Source organism: Octopus sinensis, linkage group LG15, assembly GCF_006345805.1.
Source record: "Octopus sinensis linkage group LG15, ASM634580v1, whole genome shotgun sequence".
Lineage (NCBI taxonomy): Eukaryota > Metazoa > Mollusca > Cephalopoda > Octopoda > Octopodidae > Octopus > Octopus sinensis.
Window position 1 is genome coordinate 25,654,359 of NC_043011.1, and position 21,461 is coordinate 25,675,819.

The window sequence follows — 21,461 nt, forward strand, 5'->3', positions numbered from 1 at the left end:
ACACTCTAACCATTTGTGGCACCCTGGCTCATTTTGTGACACCTTAAAAATTTTTGAGACACCTTATTTCATTTGGTGTGAGGGCATGTGGTGTGGCCTAGTGGTTATATTCTTTGGTTTATTATAATATGGTTATTAGTTTAATTCCTGGACCAAGAGGTACATTATCACCAAGAACAAGGCACTTCATTTTATATTGCTTTGATTGCAGAGCCCTGAGGACCATTGAGAAAATCAAATGCAACCATCACGTTTCCAACAAAGAGCTGTGTGCATGCGCACATCAGCCCACAGCCTCCCATTAGATCATCCTACAAGGGCTTTACTCTCATTCGACACAACAACTGCGGGCTGGAAGAGGCCTTGTAGCAGGCTCCAAAACCAGATGGCTGGACGTGTTTGGGGAAAATCTCCAGAGGCTCAACGTCACTTTAGAGGATGCAGAGGGGCTGGTATGGACTGCCTGCGATGGAGAGCACTAGTGGACCTGGTCATTTTCTAAAGCGTTCGATTCTGTAGATAGGTACAAGATGTTTGAAATCCTAAAGCTCTATGGGATACTAGACAAAATCATTTCTGCCATCAAGGTCCTCTACACAGATACGTCTTCAACCATCTTAACCCCTGACGGAGAAACATCATCTTTCTCAATCAGAGCCAGAATACTGCAGGGAGACACACTCGCCCCATTTCATTTCATCATTGTTGTTGATTATGTGCTACGTATGTCAGTTGATACCATCTCTGGCAAGGGCTTTGAAATAAAACCAAGAAGAAGTTCCAGACACCCAGCTGAGTACTTGACAGACACTGACTTTGCTGACGACATTGCTCTTATCAGTGATTCTCTCTCCAATGCCCAGTCTCTTTTACAATCTCTTGAACAAGCCTCATATTGTGTAGGTCTTTACCTCAATGAGGCCAAAACTGAATACATAAACAAGTGCCTGTCCAACAGTGATTGCATCATCCATACTCTCAACAATGCACCCTTAAATATGGTTTCTGATTATAAATATCTTGGGTCATACATATCATCATCTGGAAAAGACTTTCTAACTAGAAAGGGTATGGCCTGGTCAGCCTGTAATGACATGCATAAGATCTGGTCATCAAATCTAAGTAGAGACTTCAAACATGAAATCTTCAAAGCCACAGTCGAACCAATTCTACTATATGGCTCAGAAACCTGGACGTTATCAAAGAAGCTTAAGAGGCGGTTGGATGGAACCTACACCCGCTTCCTTATGAGAGTTCAAAATCTCTCGTGGAAGCGCCATCCAACCAAAATGCAAATATATGGGAAACTACCATCTGCGTCATCTCTTGTGAAAGGTGGGAGAGTCCAGTTTGCTGGACATTGTTGTAGAGCTGAAAAAGAAGTAATTTCTACTCTTCTCCTCTGGAAGCCATCTACTCGCAATACCAGAGGGCGCACACTCTCCTACCCTGATGTAATCTCCAGGGATACAGGCATCCAGCAACAGGGCCTCCGTAATGCCATGATGGACCATGAAGTCTGGCGTAGCATGGTAAATTCCATTGTCTCGACCACGGTTGAACAATGATGATAATGATGATGAACCTGGTCAGCTCTACGCATGATGACATCTCTGAGACCACTAACCTAAGATGACCCCAGCCCCATCTAGCAAGAGCATGAAGCAGCAGCAGGCAGCAAGCAATTTATGCAGTTTTAATGGGAAGTATTCATTATGGAGCTGGTGCAACTCTCTCTCTCTCTCTCTCCCTCTGTTATCATATCCTGGATGTTCCACTGGTTCAAAGTTCATGGTGGCAAGAGAGTGTTTACACATGCCTTTGCAGGTACATAGAGAGACTGTTGGTTGAACCGCTGATGCTACTATATCATTTTGTAACATCTTGACATCTCCTTGAGTGTTGTGTAGCTCCCTGATGCATTTCATTAATTCTTTTGATATCAATCACCTACGATAGACTGCTCCTGGTTTTATGAGAAAAATTCTTGTTTTAAAGAGAGTTAAATTAAATCCTTCCATCAAAATTCATGTTAATTTATGTTTCAAACACCATTTTGATAACTGTTTCAGCTTTTGACAAAAGGTTAGCAAGTTTGGGTGAGTGGGTAAGTCATTTACATTGACCCCCAGTACCCAACTGGTACTTATTTTATTGACCCTGAGAAAATGGGAGGCAATGTCAACCTCAGTGGAATTTGAACTCAGAATGTAAAGACAGATGAAGTACCACTTAATCATTTTACCCAGCATGCTAATGATTCTGCCAGAACGTCATTTTAATAATGACAAAGTTAATTAAATAAATTCTTTATTATTTTCAAAATTCATCATCATCATCATCGTTTAACATCTGCTTTCCATGCTAGCATGGGTTGGATGGTTTGACTGAGGACTGGCGAACCAGATGGCTGCACCAGGCTCCAATCTTGATCTGGCAGAGTTTCTACAGCTGGATGCCCTTCCTAATGTCAACCACTCCAAGAGTGTAGTGGGTGCTTTTACGTGCCACCAGCATGAGGGCCAGTCAGGCAGTACTGGCAACGGCCATGGAAAAATCATGTTTTTTTTTTTACGTGTCACCTGCACACCGGCACAAGTGCCAGTAAGGCGAAGCTAGTAATGATCATGCTCGAATGGTGCTTTTTACATACCACTGGCACGAACGCCAGTTAGCTGCTCTGGTAATGATCACACTCGGATGGTGTTCTTAGTGCTCCACTAGCACGGACAGATGCCAGTCATTGAATTTGATTTCGAGTTCACTTGCCTCAACAGGTTTTCGCAAGCAGTGTCCAATGAAGGGAAGGTACGCATAAGAGAAGTGTCCAATGAAGGGAAGGTATGCATAAGCAGAGAAAAAAAAAGCAAGCAGTGTGTCCCAACAGAAAAACAATAGTAAAAGGGCTGACCATTTTGTGACTCTAACTATTTGTTGGTACTTTAGATTATTTTGTAACTCTCTGACATTTTTTTTTTGTGACATATTGGTCAATTTGATGTCCTGATCTTTACAAGGACACTCTGAAATTTTATGGTGTCTTGGTTTGACCGACCTGGCCATTTATACTGTTTGCAGGAGGAGGTGAGAGTCCGAATGAGTAACAGGAGAAAACAGAAAAAGAAACATCAGGTAAGCAAAAAATTAGTTATTCATTTTTTTTCTTTCTTTTTGTCAATAACAGCATCTAATTAGCAATAGGAGGGAGCGGGGACAGGTATTGTTTCTTGTTATCGTCACTGTCTTCTTCTTCTTCTTCTTCTTCTTCTTCTTCTTCTTCTTCTCTTTCTCACTTCCTCTTCCCCATTTTCCTCCTCCCTCATTCTCCTCCTTCCTCCCCACTTCTCCCCACTATTTCCTGTTTCTCCCCCTTCTCCATCACCACTACACCCATTTCGTTATCACCATCACCACCAATACCATAATGATGATAATCCTATTAACAACAATTGATGATGATGATGATGATGATGATGATTAATGGTTTGATTTATATTCCTAAGCAGAAATGAAATTGAATCTCTATTACATCTGTATTGCTTCTGTGTGTCATGTGATAATATTTATGTAGGAGGAGAAACTGCAGGACCTGACGCGGGAAGAGGAACTGATGAAGAAGATGTTACAAGAGAAACAAGAAATGGACATCCAGAGAGCATCACAGAAGAAACAAACTATGGTTGCCAACAATGTTGCTGTAAGTGGACATGTTTTTTTTTTAACACTTGTTTATACTTGTTGAATTCAGCCCAAATATTCTATTTATTTTATGCTCAAACTAGCCAGATCAGGCCTCTCATACCTACCCTACAATGTCATTCTTAATTGAAATCTTAAGACATATCATGCTAAGTAAACTCATGGTTGTCCCTGGATACAAGCATATTCCCTGCATCTCTCTTCAGCTGAGCAATCTTTACAGGCTCATGGGTGCTGGGGGTATGTAAAAAGCACCCATGCTGGTACTGCATAAAAGCACCCAATACACTGTGTAAAGTGGTGGACGTTATGAAGGGCGTCAAGCTACAAAAACCATGCCAAAACTGACATGGAGCCTGGGAAGCTGTCAAACCATCCAGTCCATGCCAGCATAGAAAATGGATGCTAAATGATGATGACAATGATGATGATATAAAAATGTGTGTGTATATGTGTGTGTTTGTGTGTGTGTGTGTGTGTCTTTGATTGCGTGTGTAATTTGACTATTACTGCTTTTGGTTTGTTTACGTCTCTGTATCTTAGCAGTTAAGCAAAGATGACTGATAGAATAAATGCAAGACTTAAAAAATAAGTATCATGCGAAGCATTATATATGACAGAGAGCAATCTGAATGCTAAAGTGTTAAGGTGTTGAGCTGGCAGAATGGTTAGCATGTTGGGCAAAATGCTTAGAACAGACTAGTGTTTCATTCAAAAGGAACGTTATGATCACAGTCACTTATATGCCATGGGCATTGGGTAACTGACTTTGTGTGTCCAAGAGCTCAAGTAAAAAAACAAAAATATTTGTTTAGTTCATAGATTAATCCAGAGGCAATAAAGGGGGCTTGGCAATGTTCACAACTTTTTTGTAGTGTTTATGTATTTTTTTGCAAGTTTCTTGGTGTGAAATTGTGTTTTGAAACAAATATTGTTCAACTTGGGGATGGTCATGTTTTGCCAATTAAACACATGCACTATATATTTCGTCTTCACTTCAGCTATATTCTTATTTTACTTTCTTCATCAAAGCTCTTTCATCACACATCCTGTGACCTCTTCAATGACTCTCCACCCCATGTGTCTCTTCTTGTTCTGCTTATTCCATTTTGCCTATGTGTATGAAAGACAAATGGAATTTGTATGAGAGATGTATGTAAATATTGAAAATTGTCCATCATTGAATGTATTGGTATTCACTGCATTCTGAATATCTTATCTACTAAATTCAAAAGTAGATACCAATTTTAAGAACTGTACGCTACAACTTTCATTAATTTGAGCTATCGTAATAGATGTTTTTAAATCTAAAGGTAAGATTATTTGAATAACATTATTTTCCCCATGGTCAGCTATAATGTTGCTTTCTCCTGAGTTAGAAACAGTGAAAATTAGTGTGGTGGTGGTGAGAGGTTTCTGATTGTTAAAAAATAAAAATACTGTAAGCTGCAATAAATGCTGGAAAAAGATAAAAATCACTAACTACAAAAATATTTCATTTAGAGTAATTGAGTTTTAAGAAAAAAGTTTTAAGAAAAAAATAGGTGAGAAAAAGTTTTCTCAGAAAATCAAACAAATAAAAGAAATTTCTTATTTTGGGTTCTATGATTACTTTTTCCATATTTTGATGAAGTTCAGCAAATCTGTTTTGCGAATTGTCAGGATATAACAATTCTGAGTGAATTAACACTTCTCAGATGAACTTAAAATAGTCAGCATTATTTTACGGTAATTTGTCCAAAATATCAAAATAATGCCTAGGGTTCTACAGGTCTTACCCTGGGAGCAATTAGCAAACTGTCAATCACCAACCTCTACTAGCAAAATCTTTGACCTCTATCTACTCTTGTGACACTCCTCTACCAAGTCTTGGTATTTAGTTTTCTTCCTCTCTTGAACTTCCTCCATTTTCTTGTCCAAGAGCACAGTTAACTCCAGAAGGACTAGCTGCTTTGTTGCCTTGGAAATCAAGAAGATATCTAGTCTCAGCAAGGCCTGGATAATGTGTGCTGGTAACTTTAACTGTTTCTCCAGATTGACTTTCATCACCCAGTTTTGTGTGCTGAAAATAATCCTTTTGGTTTGCATTTATTTTAGGTGTTAATAAATCCAAGCAATGCCAGGTAGTGTAGGTATTGTGTGTGTATGTACATGTGTGCACACATGCGCACATGTGCATGTGTATTAAATTGAGGTCGTTATTTTAAAGCAAGTTTAACACTGACAATGCAACATTTACTGGTAGGAGGACTCAATACTGAAAATAGAGTGGAATTTATTGTAAAATTCATGTTAACTACTACTTTAAATTTCAACTAATGGTTTATTCAGCCAGTTTTCTTAAATAATCTGTCAGGTGATACTTAAAAGTTTTAGTCTATATGAATTTGAGTTGGATTTGATAGATCAAAACTGGAAGAAGCCTGTTGTTGATACACTCATATATATATATAAATACATATATATATATACATACACTCATATATACATACATTCATATATATATATACATATATATATATATCAGGACGCCATGATAGATCGTTAGCTCCTACACGCATTTTTTTCTCTCCTTTATTTTCTCTCCTTGTTTCTCTCCTTGTTTTTTTCTGTGTATCTTTCTGTTGAAGAGCGTAGGCTCGAAACGTAAAAGACTTGTTCTATTTCCATTCCTGAGCGCTATACTAATACATTTGTTTGTTTGTACTCAACCTGCCTTCGTCTTTTGTTTATTTTTGTAAACTTTCCCTTTATATATATATATATATATGTATATGTATGTATATATATGTATATGTATGTATATATATGTATATGTATGTATTGATATGTATATGTATGTATATATATATATATATATATATATATATATACGTATGTATATGTATGTGTGTATATATATATATATATATATACGTATGTATATGTATGTATGTATATATATATATATATATACGTATGTATATGTATGTATATATATATATACGTATGTATATGTATGTATATATATATATATATACGTATGTATATGTATGTATGTATGTATGTATGTATGTATATATATATTATATATATACGTATGTAAATGTATGTATATATATATACGTATATATATGTATGTGTATATATATATATATATATATATATATCATATGTATATATATATATATATATATATATATATATATACATATGTATATATATATATATATATATATATATATATATACATATGTATATATATATATATATATATATATATATATATATACATATGTATATATATATATATATATATATATATACATATGTATATATGTATGTATATATATATATATATATATATATATATATATGTATATATATATATATATACATATGTATATATATATATATATATATATATATATATATATATATATATATATACGTGTGTACATATATTATATATATGGTCATGTAACCACACATATTCTTTTCTCAGACTATTCTTTCTCTTCTGTCTGGACCTTTCCTCTTTCTGATGAAGAACCATGCTTGAAATGTCACACCTGCTATTTTTTCCATCTTAAACTGAACTTACTCTTTTACTCTTTACTCTTTTACTTGTTTCAGTCATTTGACTATGGCCATGCTGGAGCACCGCCTTTAGTCGAGCAAATCGACCCCAGAACTTATTCTTTGGAAGTCTAGTACTTATTCTATCAGTCACATTTGCTGAACCGCTAAGTTATGGGGACATAAACACACCAGCATCGGTTATCAAGCAATGTTGGGGGGACAAACACAGACGCACAAACATATACACACACATACATACATACATACATATATATATATACACATATATATGACGGGCTTCTTTCAGTTTCCGTCTGCAAAATCCACTCACAAGGCTTTGGTTGGCTCGAGGCTATAGTAGAAGACACTTGCCCAAGGTGCCATGCAGTGGGACTGAACCTGGAAACATGTGGTTGGTAAGCACACACACATACGCATGCTCTCTCTCTCTCTTTCTCACACATGCATGCACACACATCATGCACTCATATGTATATGGGTTCCAGCCTGTCTAAATAAATAATCACTAATTCTACTTATTTACAGAAAATGAAGAAAGTCAACACCGAACGTTTTAATAAGTATAAAACACAGAAAGAGTTTTTAAATACACAGGAAAGGTTTGTGATAATTTTTCTTCTTTTATGTTTTTAATTCTAAAAGCAACATGGTTTGACAGAATCAGTAGAGAGTTGGACGAAATGCTTTTCAGATTTCCTTTCTTTTTTAAGCCCTTTGCATTTCTCGACTGTTTTTAAATCTGGGTTGTTTTTGTTTTTACTTCTCTCTAGTTGGATCCCTACTTTTTCAACTCTGTCACAGTATCCCCCCACCCACCTCAGCAATGTTTACAATTCCCCCTTTTCTACCTGTCATCTTTTAGCATCTACTTTTCAATATTTGTTTGGATTAGATGGAATTTATTAAGGCAGATTGCATGGTCTTTCATACTGAACCGGTCAAATTGTTAGATGCCAAACAGATATGAACCACCTCTTCCCAAAGGTAGAAACAGGCTTGCATATGGCCAGTATACCTACCAAGAAAAAAAAAACAAAGTTACAGAAGCATCAATGACAATTCAAAATCAACAACAGGGAGAAGAAAGTATAGGTCAAATTTAGTTGTCACTAATTGTGACTGTAAGTGCTTGGTAAATATATAAATATATATATATATATATATATATATATATTATATATATATATATATATATATATATACTAACATGGCGGCCAAAATGATCTAAACGGTTGATAAATATAACAAAATAATCAAAAATGACAGAGAATACTGGAATTATTTAATATTTAGTGTGAAGCTCTTTAGCTTCAATCACACTTTGACATCTTCGACTGCATGAGGAAATTAAATTTTCAATTTCTTGCTGGGTGATCTTATTCCATTCTTCCCGAAGGGCATTCCATAAATGCTCGGTTGTTTTAGGATTTCTGGCTTTCGAACGTTCTCCTAGAATATTCCACACATTTTCAATAGGATTGAGATCTGGGTTTTGAGCAGGCCAATCCATAACAATAATCTTTTCAGCCTTGAGAAAGTTCATGACCACCTTAGCCTTGTGACATGGGGCATTGTCCTGCATGAATATGGGTGGTCGCTTAGTTGAATTTCTCAGCACAGGCAAGACATGATCTTTTACAAATTGTTTATAAACTCCTGCATTTACCTTTCCATGTAATCGCACCAAAGAGCCAACACCATCTCCAGATATCATCCCCCAAACCATGACACTTCCTCCACCGAATTTAACACTAGTCTTAAGGCATTTAGGCGACAATTTTTCACCTACTTTTCGACGAATGTACCTTTTCCCATCTGAGCCAAATAGCATAAACTTAGATTCATCACGGAAATGCACCGTTTGCCATTTTTCTTGAGACCACAACACATGTTCGGTTGCAAAGGTAAGACGACACTTTTTATTCTTGGAGCTGATCAGTGGCTTCACTGCAGGTGCTCTTGCTTGTAGGTCATGTTCAACTAAACGACGAGACAGTTTTTCGAGATAAAGTTTTCTTCAGTACAATGCTCATTTCCTGAGAAACAGCAGCAGCAGTTTTAAATCTGTCCTTTTTAACCAACTTTACCATAGCACGATCTTCTCTCTTGGTCATTTTTCTTGGCCTACCTGTACACTTTCTTGCTTCACACGAACCACAATCATCGTAGACCTTAAGAATACCGTGAACAACACTTTTTCACTTGTTAACAATCTTTGCAATAGACACAATACTTAAATTATCCTTCTTTCGAAGCTTAATAATCTGCTGACGAATTGGTAACGGAGCAAGTGGCATTATATTAACAAAGTACACTGCAGATATTCTTACTAATGTTTAGTAAACGAACCGTCACGTAAACAAATTCAAAACATTAGAGTTCGCCGGTTAAATATACTAAAACACGGAGTAAAAGCAACCGTTCTGATCATTTTGGCTGCCATGGGTTTTGCAGTAAATCCCTAAATCATCTTTAACTTTTGTATTATCCTCTCAAATTACAATAACAATTAATATCGTATTTATTGTGTGTGAAAATTATAGAAACTAAAACAACTTTGATAAATATAACAAAATAATCAAAAATGACAGAGAATACTGGAATTATTTAATATTTAGTGTGAACCTACTTTTCTGACAAAAACAATGCTGTTCTGAACATTTTGGCCGCAACTGTATGTAAATGTGTTTGAATGTGTGTATATTCATTTCTCCTTGTCTTGACATCAATATGATAGTTGTAAATGAGTGTCATTGTCATACAAGTGGATCCATTTCAATCCATAATTTTCTGAGAGAACATTTTTTTCAAAGTTATGTCCCAAAACACTAGTTCTATAAGGGAATGATAACTTATTTTGCTAAATCTTTCACAGACAGTGAAATTCAGTATTAATATGGTTAGAAAAGAGTTAATTATACTCAGTGAAGCAGAAGAATTAGAGGAACCTGATGATGGTTTGTGTTGGCAAATAATTTGTGGGAAAAATTTCACAAAAATCAAACACGTAAGTATGTTATGAGGGAGAGGAGATATTTTAGGTTCTAGTCAAGCTTCTCTCTGAAGGAAATCCCCAGTTGAAATGTCAGATTTCTTTCTGTCTGCTTATTAACTTCTTCAAGTTTGAACCAAGAATTTTTTATACTTAATACTGACAATTTCTAAAAAGAATGAAATAGTTGTTCATGTGATTACCAAAGACTAGATATTTTAGGAACTTTGTAATAAGAAACAAAAAAACATTGAATATGTATATTCTATGCATCTTCCATATTTCATAATTTCAGATTCATACTTCTAATTCTACTACATATCAAGAAGAAATGATAATCTCCCTTGTACAAACTGTATGCTAGAAGACTCCCTGTGTATACATACTTAAATTATACTTAATTACATTCCAGCTTGCTTACTGACTTATATTATATTTATGAACTTTCTGTTCGGTTTCAGGGATATTTGTGAGAGTCTATCTCAAGTCCTTGCACAACAACAGGGACAAGTGATGGACAATTTGGAAAAACTTACCAATGAACGTGTTGTTTTGCAAAAATATAAACGGTAAAGTGAAGAAGAAATAATAGCATCGTGTGTGCTTTGTTTTTTTGCTTTTTTTATTACAAGCTAAATATCACTGGCAGTTATGGTGATGATAATAAAGATAGTGGCAGGGGTGGTGCTGTTTAACCCCTGGTCAATCCTATTAGACCAGACCAAACCTTTGATCAAAGCTGTTTCACTATGAATCAGCTTTTTAATATTTTTCCAGGCACAGGCATGGCTGTGTGGTGAATGGATTTGGTAGACAGAAATTGAAAGAAGACATTTGTAATTGTACTTGTATGTATGTATGTATGTATGTATGTATGTATGTATGTATGTATGTATGTATGTATGTATGTATGTATGTATGTATGTATGTATGTATGTATGTATGTATGTATGTATGTATGTATGTATGTATGTATGTATGTATGTATGTATGTATGTATGTATGTATGTATGTATGTATGTATGTATGTATGTATGTATGTATGTATGTATGTATGTATGTATGTATGTATGTATGTATGTATGTATGTATGTATGTATGTATGTATGTATGTATGTATGTATGTATGTATGTATGTATGTATGTATGTATGTATGCATGCATGCATGCATGCATGCATGCATGCATGCATGCATGCATGCATGCATGCATGCATGCATGCATGCATGCATGCATGCATGCACACAGTATATGTAAATGTGTGTGTGTGTGTATTTGTTTTTCCTTGTCTTGACATCACGTGATAGTTGTAAATGAGTATCACTGTCATACAAGCAGTGCAATTCATTTTTAATGTTCTGTGAGAATATGTCTCTCCATGGGGAAATACTTTTTTGCTTGGAAACAAGGGTTGGCTGCAGGAAGAGCACCCGACTGTTGGAAATCTGCCTCAATAAACTCTGTCTAACCCATGTAAACATGGAAGAGTGGATGTTAAAACAATGATGATGATGATGATAATACTATATCTTGAACTACATTCTGATTTTACGTGTTCTTCCTTTTTTATGATGGCAGGGTGTGACAAAGGAGGTTTGACTGTTATTTCTAGCAGATCCAGTGACTCTATAGAGGCTCTCTCATATCTTATGATAATTCTGCTTGTCATTGCACTACTTAGCCTGTCAGTAACACTTTCATGTGATTAGAGAAAAATAGGAAAAGAAGGAAAGTGAAAAAGATGGTGGGGGAAAAAGGGAGAGAAAAAGCATCCATGGCATGAAGTAGAGAGAATGTAATTGTAATGTTGACATGTGATTAGTTGAAGAGAAAGAGAGGAGAATGAAAAAGGAGAGAGAAAAAGAGGATAAGGTGAAGAGTGAGACAAAGGGAGAGAAAGAAAAAGAGGGAGGGAGAAGTGTCCATGACCCGAGGTAGGGGTGTGTATTTTTTTTTATTCAACTAAGCTTTTTTATATTATCTATCACTTAATGCATGTTCATAAATGCAATTCCATGAAATATTCATGCTTATTTACTTGGCAGATATGTGCAATTTAACTAAAGGTTGTATCATATGTATAGTATATTTTTTTTTGTTTATAGGAAAGATGGAAAAATAAGAGTGAATATTTATTTTATGAGTGCTGTGTATTAAGTCTATAAAATTGTGCATAAAGTGTTTATATAAGGTGCATTAAGTAGTCATAGTATTTCAAATGAGGATATATAAGGTAGTCCTTAAATTCTTAATTCAATTTCTTTCACTTTTCAATGCATAGCAAATAAATGATTATCTTTCCATACAGACACAACACAGTCTACACTTTCAGGCTTTTTGGATAAAGTTTTCAAAAATTACCCAATAGGTTTACCATGAAATATTCATGGGTCTCACTAGTTGGGTTTATTGGTGGTACTTTTAGGGAAGGAAGTCTTGATGTTATTGATGGTAGTCACTTATTCTTTATTGAGCTAACCCATAATTGAAGTCCTTCCAAAGACAGTAGGGTGTGAATTTGAAGGAGGTGGAGTAACCTTGTAGAGAATCCCCTTGTTGATAATTGAGGACAGTAGTTATGAAACGGATAAGGACTAGCTGCAGAAGCAGCAGTAGCAGCAGTAGCAGCAGTGGAGGCGCAATGGCCCAATGGTTAGGGCAGCGGACTCGCGGTTGGAGGATCGCAGTTTCGATTCCCAGACTGGGCGTTGTGTGTGTTTATTGAGCAAAAACATCTAAAGCTCCACGAGGCTCCGGCAGGGGGTGGCGGCGACCCCTGTTGTACTCTTTCACTCCAACTTTCTCTCACTCTTTCTTCCTGTTTCTTGTCCCCAACTTCCTACGCAACCGCTGAGCCTGGATGTGCATTCATCTATCCGTCGATGCTCTTGGTGTCGGGGGGTGGTGGGTGGTGGTGGTGGTGGTGGGGGGTGAACCTGCTTTCTCTTCTGCGGGTCTTACGAATAGCAAAGAATGTAGTTCAAGATATAGTATTATTATCATCATCACGTTTCGGACTTCTCCCACTGGGATGAAGACCGTTTCACTCAACAAACGAACAAAAGCAGTAGCAGCAGCCCTATTAAGGCTTCCAAGTACCCTACAACCTAGCAGTAACCAATCATATTCTTTGTAAGAAAAATGTACATGTCATGTGCAATGTATGTTTGGGTCAAACTTCAGCTCTTGTAACACTTTTACATAACAAGGGAGGTCACTGTATGATGTATTTAGCACAGCTGTACAGTATAAGCAACAATGTTGTCTATCTTCACTCCTGGTTATAAACGTAAACTGTAATTTCAATATACACTGTATATGTATATATACAGTGTGTGTGTGTGTACGTATATGTGTGTGTGTGTGTGTGTTGGCATTATGAAAGGTAAAAATCATGCCAAAGCAAGTGTTAGAGCTCAACACAGTCCTCTAACTTGTCAGTTTATGTTGAGCTATCCAAGCCATGCTAGTATAGAAAAGAGGATGTTAAATGATGATGATGATGATGGTGATATACATATATATATATATATATATCATCATCATCATCATTGTCGTTTAGCGTCTGTTTTCCATGCTAGCATGGGTTGGACGGTTCTACTGGGGTCTGTGAAGCCAGAAGGCTTCATCAGGCCCAGTCAAATCTGGCAGTGTTTCTACGGCTGGATGCCCTTCCTAACGCCAACCACTCCGTGAGTGTAGTGGGTGCTTTTTACGTGCCACCCGCACAGGTGCCAGACAGAGCTGGCAAACGGCCACAAACGGATGGTGCTTTTTATGTGCCACCGGCACAAGGGCCAGGCGAGGCTGGCAACAGACACGAAACGGGGCGGTGCTGGCAACGGTCGCGAAACGGAAGGTTCTCTTACATGCCACCGGCACTGGTAACACATCTGCAATTTCCATTGAAAGTTAATCCAAACAAGAAAACACAAAAAAACACAGCAACGCGAGGACGTGGAACAAATAAAGTATTATTGGATGCTCAGGAAAGAAGGGAAGAAGGAGGGTTTAACGTTTCAAGCGGAGCTCTTCATCAGAAACAAAGGAGAAAGAAAGATCCCGAGAAGGGAAGACAGAGGAAAAAAAATTGCTGGCGGTGCTCATGAGGTCACATGTTGAAAAAAAAAAATATATATATATATGTATAGTGTAGGTAATGGGTGTAGACATGGCTGTGTGGTTAAGAAGTTCACTTCCCAGCCATAGCGTTCTGAGTTCAATCCTACTGCGTGACACCTTGGGCAAATGTTTTCTGCTACACCCTCAGGCTGACCAAAGCCTTGTGAATATATTTAATTGACAGAAACTGTAAAGAAGCCCATCATATGTGTGTGTGTGTGTGTTTGTGTGTCTTTATTTTGGCATTATGTGGTAGATGTGAATGAGTGTCACTGGCATATAAACAGTGTCCTTCAATATAATGCAATAAGCTTAAAGAATACAGTGCACATGTGCACTACAGCTTCATTTCCAGTCTTCAATAGAAACATGTTCTACCATAGAGAAATATTTGCTTGCTTGGAAACAGGTGAGGGTTAGTGATGCAAAGGGTATCTGGGCGTAGAAAATCTGCCTATGAATTCAGTCTAACCCATGCAAGCATGGAAATGTGGGTGTTAAAATGATGATGATGAGGATCTATAAGGTAGTCCTTAAATTCTTAACTCTAAACCTTTCAAAAACAAGGATTTTAGGTTCAGTCCCACTGTATGGCACCTTGGGCAAGTGTTCCTACAATAGCCTCAGGCCAACCAAAGCCTTGTGGGTGAATTCGGTAAACAGAAACTAAAAGAAGCCCATTATGTGTGTGTGTGTGTGTGTGTGTGTGTTTGTCCCCCAACTCTGCTTGACAACTAGTGTTGGTGTGTTTACATCCCTGTAACTTAGTGGTTCAGCAAAAAGTAATCAATAGAATTAGTACCAAGTTTTAAAAAGTAAAAAATAAGTACTGGGGTTGATTTATTCAACTAAAATTCTTCAAGGCGGTGCCCCAGCATGGCTACAGTCTAATGACTGAAATAAGTACAGAATTACTTTTTCATAAATCATTTTAACTTATGATTTTTTTCTCTCCTCCCTTCAGATTGTAAAACAGAATCTTCCTGTTACTTCTGTCTTTTTCAGAAAAATCTTTGATAAGAGACTTGAAAGAAGCCGGAATCTCAAACACCAAGGAGAGAAGGAAAAATGTTGTGGCAGAAAGGCAGTGGAAGAACTTGCTGAAGAGGTATTACTTTTGCTGTTTTTGTCTAAGGTGTTATTATAGGCCATGATCAAAGACATTCCAGCTATGAGTATCTTATTTTATTTTCAGAAATGGTATTCCTGGGACACATTATCCAGTTTATCTTCCATATTTTCAAGACAATAGGAGGCATTTGACAACTATTTCTAGCAGGAATACATTGTCTAATGTGTCTTTTAAGAAGACAGTATGTAAATTGAGGAAAATTTGGCTTACTATTTTTAGCAGTTCTATTGACTGTGTAGATGTGACATTATTGGCTCATCAAATTCTGATGGAATTATAATTACCATATCTTGTGGCATTAGGAAGGGCATCTAGCAGTAGAAACCATGCGAAAGCTGATATTGAGGCATGATGCAGCTCTGTGGCTTGTTGGATCCTGTCAAACTTCCAGCCAATGCCAGCAATGATTAGATGATGATGAGAGTATCTTATAGGAAGCATTTTCCCCCATGAAAAATACCAGAAAATTAGCCTGCATCTTATAAATACAAGATTAAGCCTTGAGTGACTGGCAAATAATGGTTGAAGAAAAGACCTGTCAAAATTGAGGCATGCAATTTGAGGAAATTTGGCTACTATTTCTAGCAGGTCAGAAACCGTGCAGAAACTCCCTTGTTGTCATTCTCATTGGCTTCCTTATCGCATGAATGTTGGGTAATGACCAAAAAAGTGTGGTTGTGAATACAAGTGGCCAAGATGAGGTACCTCTGAAGTATCTCTTGAGTAATGTTACTCAATGGGGTGTTTAATTTGGAGATCAGAGATTCCCTGCAAGCAAAGCCATTACTTCATTGCATTGAGAGGTCACAGCTCTGGTACTATGGACATGTAGATAGAATGCCATAAGAAAGGATTGCAAGACAGATTCTTCAGGCTGAGCCAACTGGCAGGAGAAGTGCCTGATGGTCATCATCATCATCATCATCATCATCGTTTAGCGTCCGTTTTCCATGCTAGCATGGGTTGGGAATTCACCCAGAAGGCTAATGACAGTTGCTTGTGATAAGACCCAATGGAAGAGGTGTCTAAGGACTCTGAGGACCCATTGGGAGCATGTCGAAAATTTCTGACAAAGTCTCTCTATAATTCACAATTTTCCATTCTTCATGGCAACTATGAGTTATTGAGGTTTGTATCACCTGATGGTTGATCAATGAATGTTTGAGCAGGTCTGCCTCTAATGTGTCTCCTGTGAGCTGGTCCCCACAATAGTACCTTGCATATCACTACATGCTTATTTCCCAAGCAATGTTCTGCAAACTGTAACCGTCTTTGAGCAATTATAGTTGTTATCTTGGGCAAGTTTCTATATAAACTTTTATCTGTTGCTTATTGGCGTGAGTTTATGCTTTGTAAAACCCTAAACATTTTAGAGTATGCACCATCTAGTTTCTTTCCAAGCACTTGTGTCAGGGTTCATGATCTGGAGAATGATATTTTGAATTTTCTGAGTAGATCTGACTTCCAAATCTTTTTCATTTCATCCTATACAGCCCAACCGTCAGTAATTCTTATATCAATGTCCTTTTTTGATGAACTTATCCAGCTGCACAAATATAGAAAATCATTAACTGAATTTAGTATTCCGTCATCCAGTGTGACAAGATTTCCATCTTCTTGGTTTAGTGATATTATACTCTGTCTTGGAACGTTTATGTATAGAACAATTTTCCTGGCAGAGAGCTTGTTCTGTGGCATTTGATAAATGAGCTATGTCATCAGCAAAATTGGTATCACATATAACATAGTTCAAGGCATTATAAATTGGTATCACATATAACATAGTTCAAGGCATTATATCTCTCAATTCAATCCCTTTTTTCTTATACATCTTTCCATAATGCATTCTTGAATTCTCAGGACTGATCTTCATTTTGCCATTTTACTCATCTTTCAGACGCAGCAAAAAGTCCAGACACACACCTGCTCAGCTCACATGAAAGCCCAGAAGGCACGTGAGGATCGATTACACCGTGAAATTAGTCATGCTTCAAATATGAAGAGGTAAGTTTGGTGACGATGAGCAGTGCTGCATAAAGGTAAGCTTTCTTATTTCTTTATTGCCCACAAGAGGCAAAACAAAGAGGGGACAAACAAAGACAGGCGAAAGGATTAAGTTAATTACATCGACCCCAGTGTGTAACTGGTACTTAATTCATCGACCCCGAAAGGATGAAAGGCAAAGTTAACCTCAGTGGAATTTGAACTCAGAATGTAACGGCAGATGAAATACCACTAAGCATTTTGCTGGGCATGCTAATGTTTCTGCCAGCTTGCCACCTAAGGGTAAGCTTTCTGCTAGATTAATTCTGGGATAATTCAGAGTAGGTTCCTTGTTTTATTGTTATTCAACATTCTCTGTTTTTGATGTTAGGGATCAGTAGGAATGTCTCAACATCTGTTTCTACTCCCCCCAATCTCTGTCTTGAAGACTACAAGACTTATTGCTTGTTCATGGCCACTTTAGATCAGTGGTTCTTAACTGTATTTTGCCCATGGATCCCTTTGATTCTTATCTTACTCTACTGGACCCCCATAACTATTTGATGTTTAAAAAAAATCCTATTATATTTTTTCCATGGCTATGTGGTAAGAAGTTAACTTCTCAGCCACATGGTTCTGGGCTCAGTCCCACTGCATGGTACCATGGACAAGTGTCTTCAATATATATATATGTCACATGTGTATTATATCATTCCTTGATACTGCGTAGACTAAGATCCCCGTTGACAAGCCACTTGTATTTATGGAGTGTTAAACATTTTCGGTATGCAAATTAGGAACTCCTTCATAGAGTAACTGTTGCATTTGTTGAGTATATAAACAGTTTGGCTGCTTGCTTCTTTGGAGGCTGTCAGAATGTTGTAGATGCCTCTGATGAGAACTCAATAAGGTTGAAAATTGATTAGGGTTGTTCATCATTTTTTTCAGTCTGCGGAGAAATGGCTAAAATTTGCCCCATTTATAATTATACCATATGTTACATATATATTTATATATATCTGTGTGTGTGTTTATGTTTGTTCCCCCTCCCACCGCTTGACAACCAGTGATGATTTGTTTACATCCATGTAACCAAGTGGTTTAGCAAAAAGAGACTGACAGAATAAGTACCAGGCTTAAAAGTAAGTACTAAAGTCAATTCATTCAACAAAAGATTCTTCAAGGCAGTGCCCCAGCATGGCCACAGTCTAAAGACTGAAGCAAGTAAGAGATAAAAGGAAGATATTATTAGGAATTATGTAAAGGAATTGTTAAAATATGTGTATTGTGGAAATTTATCCAGTTTATTGCACTTAAAATTTTAATGACAAAATCTTATAAGGAACCTCAAGGGTCATATGGACACTGGTTGAAAACCTAAGGTCAAGCTGGAACAATAAATCTGTTGAATATCTCCTGGTCTTAGCCTTCTGTTATAATAATTCCATTCACATCTAGTATGCAAATATAAAAATATAAGTCAGTTGAGAAATCTTGGTGACCTTCCTAGTACTGTTGCCATGAAAAATGTTTCAAGAACACTCTGTAAAGTGGTTGGCCTTAGGAAGCTGTAGAAACCATGCCAAAGCAGGCATTGGAGCTTAGAGTATTTCTCTGGCTCATTGGCTCATGTTGAACCGTACAACTCATGCCTGCATGGAAAAAGAGACATTAAATAATGATGATGATGAGTAGGAGGAGGATGGTGAAATCAGCCTCTGTACTTGCTACCTTGGGTGTGTGTGAACCCTGGTAATATTTGAGTTTAGAACTAAAATGGTGAGCAGGCAGAATTGTCAGCATGCAGGGCAAAATGCTTAGTGGTATTTTGTCTGTCGTTATTTTCTGGGTTCAAATTCTACTGAGCTTGACTTTGTCTTTCATCCTTTTGGGATTGATAAAGTAAGTACCAGTTGAGCACCGTAATCGAGTTAAACCCTGCTGGCCTTGTGCCAAAATTTGAAACCAATATTTGAGCTCAGAACTTTTAGGTGTTAATGTTGTTTTTGTTGATTAGCTCCTTGTGTCCTTCCTCTTTTAAGACGACAGGATGGGATTTGAGGGAAATTTGACTATTTGAAGTATGTTGATTGATTACATGCAATCTCTGTCCTTCCCTTTTTATAATGGTAGGATGAAATGGAAAGGAGTCTTGGCTTCTATTTCTAGCAGGCTGAGAAATCACTAAGACGGGACACTCATTTGCAAGATGTGTCCAAGGGTTGTATTATCCTCATTCATCTAATTAAAGGCTCACTACTTATGATGCAGTGAAGGCGCATGGCTCAGTGGTTAGAGCGTCGAGCTTATGATCGTGAGGTTGTGAGCTCGAATCCCGGACCGGGCTGCATGTTGTGTTCTTGAGCAAGACACTTTATTTCACATTGCTCCAGTTCACTCATCTGTAGAAATGAATTACAGCATCACAAGTGCCAAGCTGTATTGGCTGTTGCCTTTTCTTGGATGACACTGGTGGCGTGGAGAGGGGAGGGCGGTGAGCTGGCAGAACCATTAGCACGCCGGGTGAAATGCGTAGCCGTATTTCGTCTGCTGTTACGTTCTGAGTTCAAATTCCGCCGAGGTTGACTTTGCCTTTCATCCTTTCGGGGTCGATTAAATAAGTACCAGTTTCGCACTGGGGTCGATATAATCGACTTAATCCATTTGTCTGTCCTTGTTTGTCCTCTCTGTGTTTAGCCCCTTGTGGGTAGTAAAAAAATAGGTATGCATGGGCGACTGCTGGTCTTCCATAAACAACCTTGCTCGGACTTGTGCCTGGGAGGGTAACTTTCTAGGTGCAATCCCATGGTCTGTGTTATGACCGAAGGGGGGTTCTCACTTATGATGCAATATCCATATCTTTATTTCAGGATCAACACATATCTTGAGTTGTGGAAAGAGAAGACAGTAGAACATCTGAGTGAGAAAGAAAAGCGGTTGGAAGAAATACAGGCTGCCAGGGAGCAGCAAATGAATGAGGTGAGTTTTCTAGTCAGGCGGATTGTACTATGACTGTTTGATGATCTGAATACCTGTATGTTTGTCTGCCTATCTGTATACTTGTCCATTTGTCTGTCTGTCCATCCATCCGTCATCTTATCTGCCTGCCTGTCTTTTTTCATTTTTACTTTTTTTTTTACTTGTTTTAGTCATTGGACTATGGTCATGCTGGGGCACTGCCTCGAAGGGTTTTAGTTAAGCAAATGGGGCAAATGCTTAGTCTTTCTTTAAAGTCTGGTACTTATGCTATTGGTTGCTTTTGCCAAATTGTTAAGTTACTGGGATGTAAACAAAGCAATATCGGTTGTCAAGCAGTGGGGAGTTAAACACAACACACACACACATGTATACACACTCACACATGTGCACATACATAGACACACACACAAAACATATGCATGCACACACACACATACATGCACATATCCAACCAGCTTTCACATAGTTTCTAACCTACCAAATTCACTCACTAGGCATGGGTCAGCCAGAAGCTGTCGCAGATGACACTTGCCCAAGGTGCCATACAATTGGATTGAGCCTGAGACCACACTGTTGCAAAGTGAGCTTCTTAATTACCTAACCATGCCTGCACCAGTCTATATGTTTGTTCATCCATCTATCACTGCATTATCTACCTGCCTATTTAATACCTTCCTCTGTATTCATCTACCTTTCAATATATCTACAGCTTTATCTGCTTGGAAGTAATGTTTGTTTATCACCATATCAATATGGCTGTTTAACATTACTATCATTTTTAACCCCAGGAAGAGCTTCTTACAGCTGGTTATCAATGCAGTCTGCACCTGGTATATATTGCGAGAGGGGAGCGAACTTCTACCATCTTCTAGCAGATGAAGGGACCATCAGGGCAAACAGTTTCGGGCTATTTGTACTCATTGTCGGTGGTGAATACCTGGCCGCTAGAGATAGCAGGAATTCACCCCAGCT

At 37.5% G+C, this 21,461-nt stretch overlaps 1 protein-coding gene across 4 annotated transcripts in view; it reads left to right on the forward strand.

Moving 5' to 3' along the window:
• Nucleotides 1–21,461, forward strand: part of LOC115219654 (trichohyalin-like) — a 259,067-nt gene that overhangs the window by 236,023 nt on the left and 1,583 nt on the right. For 2 of the 4 annotated variants that reach the window (XM_036509563.1, XM_036509566.1), the window contains 7 exons: nucleotides 3,079–3,132; nucleotides 3,572–3,697; nucleotides 7,807–7,880; nucleotides 10,735–10,842; nucleotides 15,401–15,503; nucleotides 17,425–17,531; nucleotides 20,381–20,489. In XM_036509563.1, the coding sequence (XP_036365456.1) occupies nucleotides 3,079–3,132; nucleotides 3,572–3,697; nucleotides 7,807–7,880; nucleotides 10,735–10,842; nucleotides 15,401–15,503; nucleotides 17,425–17,531; nucleotides 20,381–20,489 (681 nt within the window). The remainder of the gene's footprint in view (nucleotides 1–3,078; nucleotides 3,133–3,571; nucleotides 3,698–7,806; nucleotides 7,881–10,734; nucleotides 10,843–15,400; nucleotides 15,504–17,424; nucleotides 17,532–20,380; nucleotides 20,490–21,461) is intronic. The other 2 variants (XM_036509564.1, XM_036509565.1) reach the window with 2 other exon arrangements.